This window comes from Arvicola amphibius, chromosome 11, assembly GCF_903992535.2.
Source record: "Arvicola amphibius chromosome 11, mArvAmp1.2, whole genome shotgun sequence".
NCBI classification, from domain to species: Eukaryota; Metazoa; Chordata; class Mammalia; order Rodentia; family Cricetidae; genus Arvicola; species Arvicola amphibius.
This window is the reverse complement of record NC_052057.2, coordinates 123,928,845-123,936,354: the sequence shown is the minus strand read 5'-3', so window position 1 is coordinate 123,936,354 and position 7,510 is coordinate 123,928,845. Positions and strand designations below refer to the sequence as shown.

The 7,510-nt window shown below is 42.8% G+C and overlaps 1 protein-coding gene and 1 pseudogene across 1 annotated transcript; both read right to left on the bottom strand.

The window, feature by feature from the left end:
• Positions 1-2,090: 2,090 nt before the first annotated feature.
• On the bottom strand, positions 2,091-2,889 carry LOC119826867 (annotated as a pseudogene).
• Positions 2,890-5,841: 2,952 nt separating this feature from the next.
• Positions 5,842-6,806, bottom strand: LOC119826248 (glyceraldehyde-3-phosphate dehydrogenase-like). Its single transcript, XM_038347388.1, has one exon. It carries the CDS (start codon positions 6,721-6,723, stop codon positions 5,842-5,844), a length of 882 nt encoding a protein of 293 aa, XP_038203316.1. The 5' UTR covers positions 6,724-6,806.
• Positions 6,807-7,510: the final 704 nt, after the last annotated feature.

Below are 7,510 nucleotides of genomic sequence, written 5' to 3'. Positions count from 1 at the left end.
TTATAGAAATGAAAACATCCCAGTGTTATTTAATAGCAGGAATTCACTATCTGTCAAAATTAATGTGTAGTTTTGCATGGTGAGCATATGTTCCCACCCCTAAGCACCATGGCCAATCAAGTATTAGGAGAAAGTTTTTGAAAATTTTAGTTATTTGATGTCCAGGCTTTTTATAACTCTGTGTGGGTAGTTGTGGAAAAGAATTTATGCTTAAAGTTCCTTTGTTCATAGTTGCTGTATTCTGGACATAGTTTGAGTATGTTTCTATTGTTAAATATTAAAAGGATAGACACTTGATTGGCCATGGTGCTTAGGGGTGGGAACATAAAATGGTGATTAGAATTAGATAGTTCATTGGGCTGTAAAACCTATGGTTCAATCCTGGTAGCTTTAGAGGAAGAGAGGTAAAGGAGGGAGGGAGGACATATCTGAATGCATAATGTTCTGTACTACCTGGAGCCCCTGCCAGTAAAAATACCATCACCAGATGTGGGCCCCTTTGAATTTTCAGAATTACAAGCTATAATAAACAAACTCTTTTTAAAAGAGAGCTTGCTTCAGGTATTTTATTATAGCAATAAAAAGTGGAATAACACAATGTCAATACAAGTTTATTTTATTCTACTTTGTGGTTAAAGTTCAAGGTGTTCACAGTAATATATGCACACTTCAGCTTCCAGCACTTGGCATGCGTAGTCAGAAGGATGGTGAGTTTGAAGGTAGCCTAGACTAAAAATTAAGACCCTGTTTTAGCAACACACATACACAATCTCAAATGAGCTTTAACATCTTACTAATTTTCTAATTAGCTATGATACAAGTACACTTTTTAATACATGTTCATTTTACATTTGAGTAAGAGTCACAGAAAGTTATGCCTTAATAGCAAAACACACCACTCCATTTTGGAAACATAATCATAAATAAGAAATAGACACATGTGCCACATATATTTTTTATGCTGTGACTGAGTCAGGTCTCAACTGGACTAAGAGTTTATTAGACAGGATTATTATTTCTTAGAAAACAGATTTCAAGGAAGGACTCCAACTGTTACCTTTAACACAGACAGAGAGAATTCCAGGTGGTGATGTTACAAGCAACTATATCAGATGGGGCAGTGAATTGCAACCTAGTTTAATACATACATACAAGCACACATTCATAAATACATATACACAAATTGTCAAATTTCAGACCAGGGAAGAAGACACTGTTGTTTATCAGAACAGGATGAATGAGTAATTGTTTTCTTGGACAGTTTCTTTTATTTCATATTTATTATTGTATAGTTTTGCTGTTTGTCTATTTTTGATGCAGAGAGGGAGACTGTGTAGACAAGGCAGTAGGGACAAGGTGGAAGCCGTGTCTCTGGGCAGAATGCACCATTGTGTTTAAACATTCTTGAAGTTGCAGATACATTTTTGCCCACTGCCACACATGCAGATGGGCCTGTTGCCTCAGAAGACCTGTCCTCATGTGACATCAGGTGCCTTGTGGTTTTCATTCCACCTTGTGGGCTTTTCAAGATGACTGTGGGAAGAAACTCCTTGAAAAGTGAGATTTGGACCATTGTGATTTGGTGGGATAAGATGGGGCATTTTAACCCTATGAATTATTTATCCATCTCATGAATATTTATAAAAACTTATTAAAAATCAACAACACATTGAATGAGAGTCGGGAGAGTGGGCACACCCTTGCCTTATGTGATATGATCCTGGGCAACATAGAAAGGCCTTGTCTCAAAAGGAAAGAGTGAGGGAGATAGATGGGTGTGGGGGAGGGAGAAAATGGAGGAATTCCTGGTACATGCTACAGTGCAAATGAATGTCCAAGGCCCTTGGGACTCAGTGACTGTTCCTCTTCAATAGCATTGTTCCATGAACAGCTGTCCCCCTCAATGAGAGAAATATACCCACAATCTTTCAACGGTTTTTCTAAAGAGCAATGAAAGGAGCTACAGTGCTAATTCCTTTGAAGCCATATCTCTAAGAGTCAGCCTTTAGATCAAAGTATTTAAACATAACTTCTTTCTTTTTTTTGAAGTTTTGTAATTATATTTATGTACAGAAAACTCAGCAGTACATTTAACCCAGTTTAGTGACAAGTTCTTTGGCCTTTGCCTTTTCCTGCTTGGCATTTCGAGCTACAGATTTGGGACCCAGGACGTTGCCTCCCCAGTGGCGGCGGATCTCATCATATCTGTCGTTGTAATTGGTCCTAATAGCTTCCACCAGCTTGGCCAGAGCACCCTTGTCTTCTGAGTTAACCTGTCTGAAGGCAACAGTGGTGCACGCCTTCCTATGGACCAGCCGCCCCAGCCTGGCCTTTCCCTTGATGATGCAGTAGGGGAACCCCATCTTCCGACACAGGGCAGGCAGGAAGACCACCAGCTCAATGGGGTCTATGTCGTGGGCAATCACCACCAGCTGAGCCTTCTTGTTCTCTACCAAAGTGGTGACTGTATTGACGCCCGCTCGAAGGCGTCTTAGTTGGGACATCCCTTTTGCCAGCAGCTTTCTTCTCAGCACGGGCCAGCAGCCTTTGCTTCTTCTGCTTGGTCTCTGGCCTGTACTTATGGGAAAGTTTAAGCAACTGGGTAGCTGTTTGCCGGTCCAGGGCCTGGGTGAACTGGTTAATGGCAGGAGGAACTTTTAGTCGCTTATAGAGGATGACCCTCTGCCGCTGCAGCCTGATGTAGCAGGGCCATTTGATGAAGCGTGTGAGATCTCTCTTGGGCTGGATGTCCTGCCCAATACCGAAGTTCTTAGGCCTCTTCTCAAACAAAGGATTCACCACCTTCTTAGCCTCCTGCTTCTTCACGACAGCGGCTGGGGCTGGGGCCATCTTCTTCCCCTTGGCCTTCTTTCCCTTGGGCATCTTGCCGGGCTGGAGGAGAGAGCAACTTATTTCTTTCTTTCTCACAAATTAGTAATTGCTTTATATAATTTCCCTTATACTGACCTTAAGTAATTTTCTGCTGACTAAGCATCAAAAATATCACAGAGTTTCCAGCTGATTGTTTTTAATAAAATATAATTGCAATGATTTCCCTTTTCCTTACCTTCCTTCCTACAGCCTTCAATGTGGCCCCACTGCTCCCCTTCAAAATCATGGTCCCTCTTTCTTTACAGATAGAAAAAAGGAAGGAAGGAGGGGGGAAGTAGAATGGAGGGGAGGAAGGGAGGGCAGTAGGGAGGGCGGAGGGTAGGGAAGGATGTTCTTTTTCTTCTTGGAGGGTTGGTTTCCTCTCTCTCTCTCTGGAAAGAAGAACCTGAAATATAAATACGCCTACTCTGTCTCTTTCGTGTTACTAGCACATGTATGATTTCAGAACTTGTTGGGGACTGCAGACCCTCAGACCCTGAATTTTCTATGACCCCCTTGCTTCCTCCAAGAGTAAACAACTTGTTTGCCCTCCTATGCTTCAGCTTGCTCCTGAGCACAAGACCCTCATAAGTGGCCTGAGAGCAGGGAAGGTAGTTGTCCTGGTTGGCGGCTTACTAGCTAAAAAAAATCCCTAGAGCTAGGGCATAGCCATTTAGTCAAGGAGAGCACTATATAAACTGTCCTGGAATACAATAAAGGGGGCATGACCTCTCTCTCTCTCTCTCTCTCTCTCTCTCTCTCTCTCTCTCTCTCTCTCTGTGTGTGTGTGTGTGTGTGTGTGTGTGTGTGTGTGTGCGCGCGTGCGCGCGCAGAACTGACTACTTGGTATCAGATAATCAATTGGGGTCATCCTAGAGGAGATTATTTCTCTGGTTCTCAGCATCTTTTTTGTCTTCTATAGTTCTTCGTCTAGAGATTAGAGCCCATTAAATTTTCCTCTTCTAATTAACTTGACTATTGGCGTTGTACTTGTTCAGGTCTTATTTAGGCAGTCATGTTGTTGAGCTATCATGGGTGAAGCCTCCTTGCCATTTCCAGGAGACATATTCTCATAGCAGCTGGACTCTGTTTTGTAACTTGCAACATCTACAGAACTTGCTATCCAGCTCTTTAAAAACTCCAAAAGGAAAATGGGCTTGAGGGTGGGTGTGACGTCAGAAAGTGTGTAAGCCAGGATTTTTCAGTGAAAAACATCGTGCATATTTCCTGTGAGCAAAATAAAATATCTTTCAACGATACCTTTTCCCTTTAAAAATACAGAACTGTTGTGATAAGATTGGAATCAGCAGTCAATGAAATTCTGGGTGGAATTCTGCTTGTGCTCAGTAAGAGCCTTGAGACTCAGAAAAGAAAAAGAGAATTACAGAAGCCATTGGCTTTTATGAGGAACACTTTGTCCTGGTACATTTCGTTTGTTTTAATGAGTTCTGTTTATGGCAAGATACTGAATGTCTATTACATAAATTGAAATTTGAGGCTAGATAAGTATGCAATTTTATTAGTTAAAATTCCAGACAAGGTGAGACAGACTCAAACCTTAATCCAATTCAAAGAGCTTTCTTACAAGGGGCTCCAGGAACTTCCCATCATGCAACAGACCACTTTATCAGCAGGGACACAGCACAGTGTTCTGTGGAAAGTTTATGTTCTAGCGTTTTACAATGCTATCTTAAATTGTTGAATTTTTCACAGCATCCATTTGAATTCTATGCCTGTTTCTTCTAGCAATTTAGAATAATAAGTGGTTACTATACTCTTTACACTTGTGACTTCACTCATCTGTCCACTTTACCTATTCATTTAGTAAAAATTTGTTTTATATTTTCTGTTAATTTGTTTTTCGATTTTGTAGAGCACTTTTTTTATAATTCTGTATGTCTCTACTTTGCACACCGACCTCAGGCTGATTTCTGGGTGTTACTAATATGATTATTAAAAATAAAGTAATACAGGGGCTTTATTTTAATATAATATTTGACATTTACAATGTGTGAATCTCTGACTAAATAATAGACTAAGAATAAAAAATATTTTTATTCTATTATTTCATTTAATTCTAATTTTATGAAAGCCTACCTCTAGCTAGGACTGTCCTCTGAAATCTTGGGATGCTGATACAGAAGTACTCTAAGTATGAGGACAGTCTAGGGACCACAGTGAAGTCAAACAGGAAAGAAGCAAATAAATACAACTCAGGGTGTAAAGTCCAATGTACAGATAACTAACAGGTTTCTAAATGGTTACTGTCTTTTATCATTGTTTTGGTTTGAAGTGTAATGGCCCTCACAGGCTCAAATGTTTGAAAACTTTGTTCACAGCCAGTAGTGCTGTTTGGGGTTGTTGTGGAACCTTCAAAAGGCAGTCTTACTGGATGAAGTGAGTTACTAGGGACTGGCTTTGAGGCTTTGTGAGATGACCTGAGGCTATGGAATAGTCCTGTACTAAATTATGTGTAAATTATGTTCTGATTGGTTTAACAAAGAAGCTGACTGACGGAATGGCCAGGCAGGATAAGGTTAGGCAGAAAAAACAAACCTAGGAGGGGAAGAAGTGTGAAGTCAAAAGAGACATGAACCAGCTGCCAGGGAACCAGAGGTAGGAAGCAGGTAGCTGCCAGATGCTAGATGCCAGATGCTAGAGGAGGTAAATCCAGGGACCATGTGGTAATATATAGATTAATAAAAACTGGCTAATTTAAATGTAAGAACTATTAAGTAATAAACCTGAGCAATCAGCCAGCATTTTTTTTGAGGGGTGCAATGAACTTTATTGATGGTATTCAAGAGAGTAGGGCTCCCTAAGCCCCTCCTGCTATTCTGGGGGTCTGGGATGGAAACTGTGAGGGAGATGCTCAGTGTCAAGTGTTGAGTTAGGACAGGGACTGCTCAGCAGCCGAGGGCCTCTCTCTTGCTGTGTTCTTGCTGGGATGGGTGGTCCATGGCAGGCTTCTTACTCCTTGGAGGCCATGTAGGCCATGAGGTCCACCACTCTGTTGCTGTAGCCAAATTCATTGTCGTACCAGGAAATGAGCTTTACAAAGTTGTCATTAAGAGCAATGCCAGCCCCAGCATCGAAGGTAGAAGAGTGGGAGTCACTGTTAAAGTCACAGGAGACAACCTGGTCCTCAGTGTAGCCCAGGATGCCCTTTAGTGGGCCCTCAGATGCCTGCTTCACCACCTTCTTGATGTCATCATACTTGGCAGCTTTCTCCAGGCGGCATGTCAGATCCACGACGGACACATTGGGGGTAGGAACATGGAAGGCCATGCCCGTGAGCTTCCCGTTCAGCTCTGGGATGACTTTGCCCACAGCCTTGGCAGCGCCAGTGGATGCAGGGATGATGTTCTGGGCAGCGCCACAGCCGTCTCTCCACAGCTTCCCAGAGGGGCCATCCACAGTCTTCTGGGTGGCTGTGATGGCATGGACTGTGGTCATGAGTCCTTCCATGATGCCAAAGTTGTCATGGATGACCTTGGCCAAGGGGGCCAAGCAGTTGGTGGTGCAGGAAGCATTGCTGACAATCTTGAGGGAATTGTCATACTTGTCATGGTTCACACCCATCACAAACATGGGGGCATCCGCAGAAGAGGCGGAGATGATGACCCTTTTGGCCCCACCTTTCAAGTGGGCCCCAGCCTTCTCCATGGTGGTGAAGACACCGGTCGACTCCACAACATACTCGGCGCCGGCATCACCCCATTTGATGTTGGCGGGATCTCGCTCCTGGAAGATGGTGATGGCCTTCCCATTGATGACAAGCTTCCCGTTCTCAGCCTTGACTGTGCCTTTGAAATTGCCGTGGGTGGAGTCATACTGGAACATGTAGACCATGTAGTTGAGGTCAATGAAAGGGTCATTGATGGCAACAACGTCCACTTTGCCAGAAGTGAAGGCAGCCCTTGTAACCAGGCATCCAATACGGCCAAATCCGTTCACTCCGACCTTCACCAACGTGTCTCTGGAACGAGGCTGGCACTGCACGAAAAGAAGTGGCTGTCTCTAGAACAGGGAGGAGCAGAGAGCCTCAGCCAGCATTTTTAATTAATATCAGCTTTTGTGTGTTTATTTGGGACCAAGCGGTTGGGAAAAAAGAAAAACTCAACCTTCAGTTACAGCCTGGCTTCTGTTCACATTCTGCTTCTTGGACAGCAGAATGTGAATTTTGCTTCTGCCATCAGATATCCCTGCCTACCACCACATCTTCCTGACCAAGTAAGCCATGCTCTTCTGGTACTGTAGTGAAAATAGACCCTTTCTCCCTTCAACTACGTGTGTCAAGGTATTTTATCACAATACTAGGAAAGGTAACTAACACAGTCCCTGTGAACACTTCATTTGACCACCTTGACTAGTTAAAGCACTTTTGGTTTGAAGGTGAGAAGCTTGGTAAATGTGTTTGTACTAGCTTGTTTTTCTGTTGCTGTGATAAAGCACTGATCAAAACTAGCCTGGAGAAGAAAGAGGTTTATCTTAACTTACAGATCATAGCCCATCATTGAGAAAGGAAGGCAAAAACAGAGGCAGAGGCTCTGGCTGTCAGTGTACTGATATTTTATTTGTATTATAATAAATAAAGTTTGCCTGAAGATCAGAGAGTAAAATATCTCTACTGGTCAGC

Bases quoted from the DNA above. Each gene is read 5' to 3' on its own strand.
- LOC119826248 (XM_038347388.1), bottom strand. From the start codon at position 6,723: ATGGTCTACATGTTCCAGTATGACTCCACCCACGGCAATTTCAAAGGC.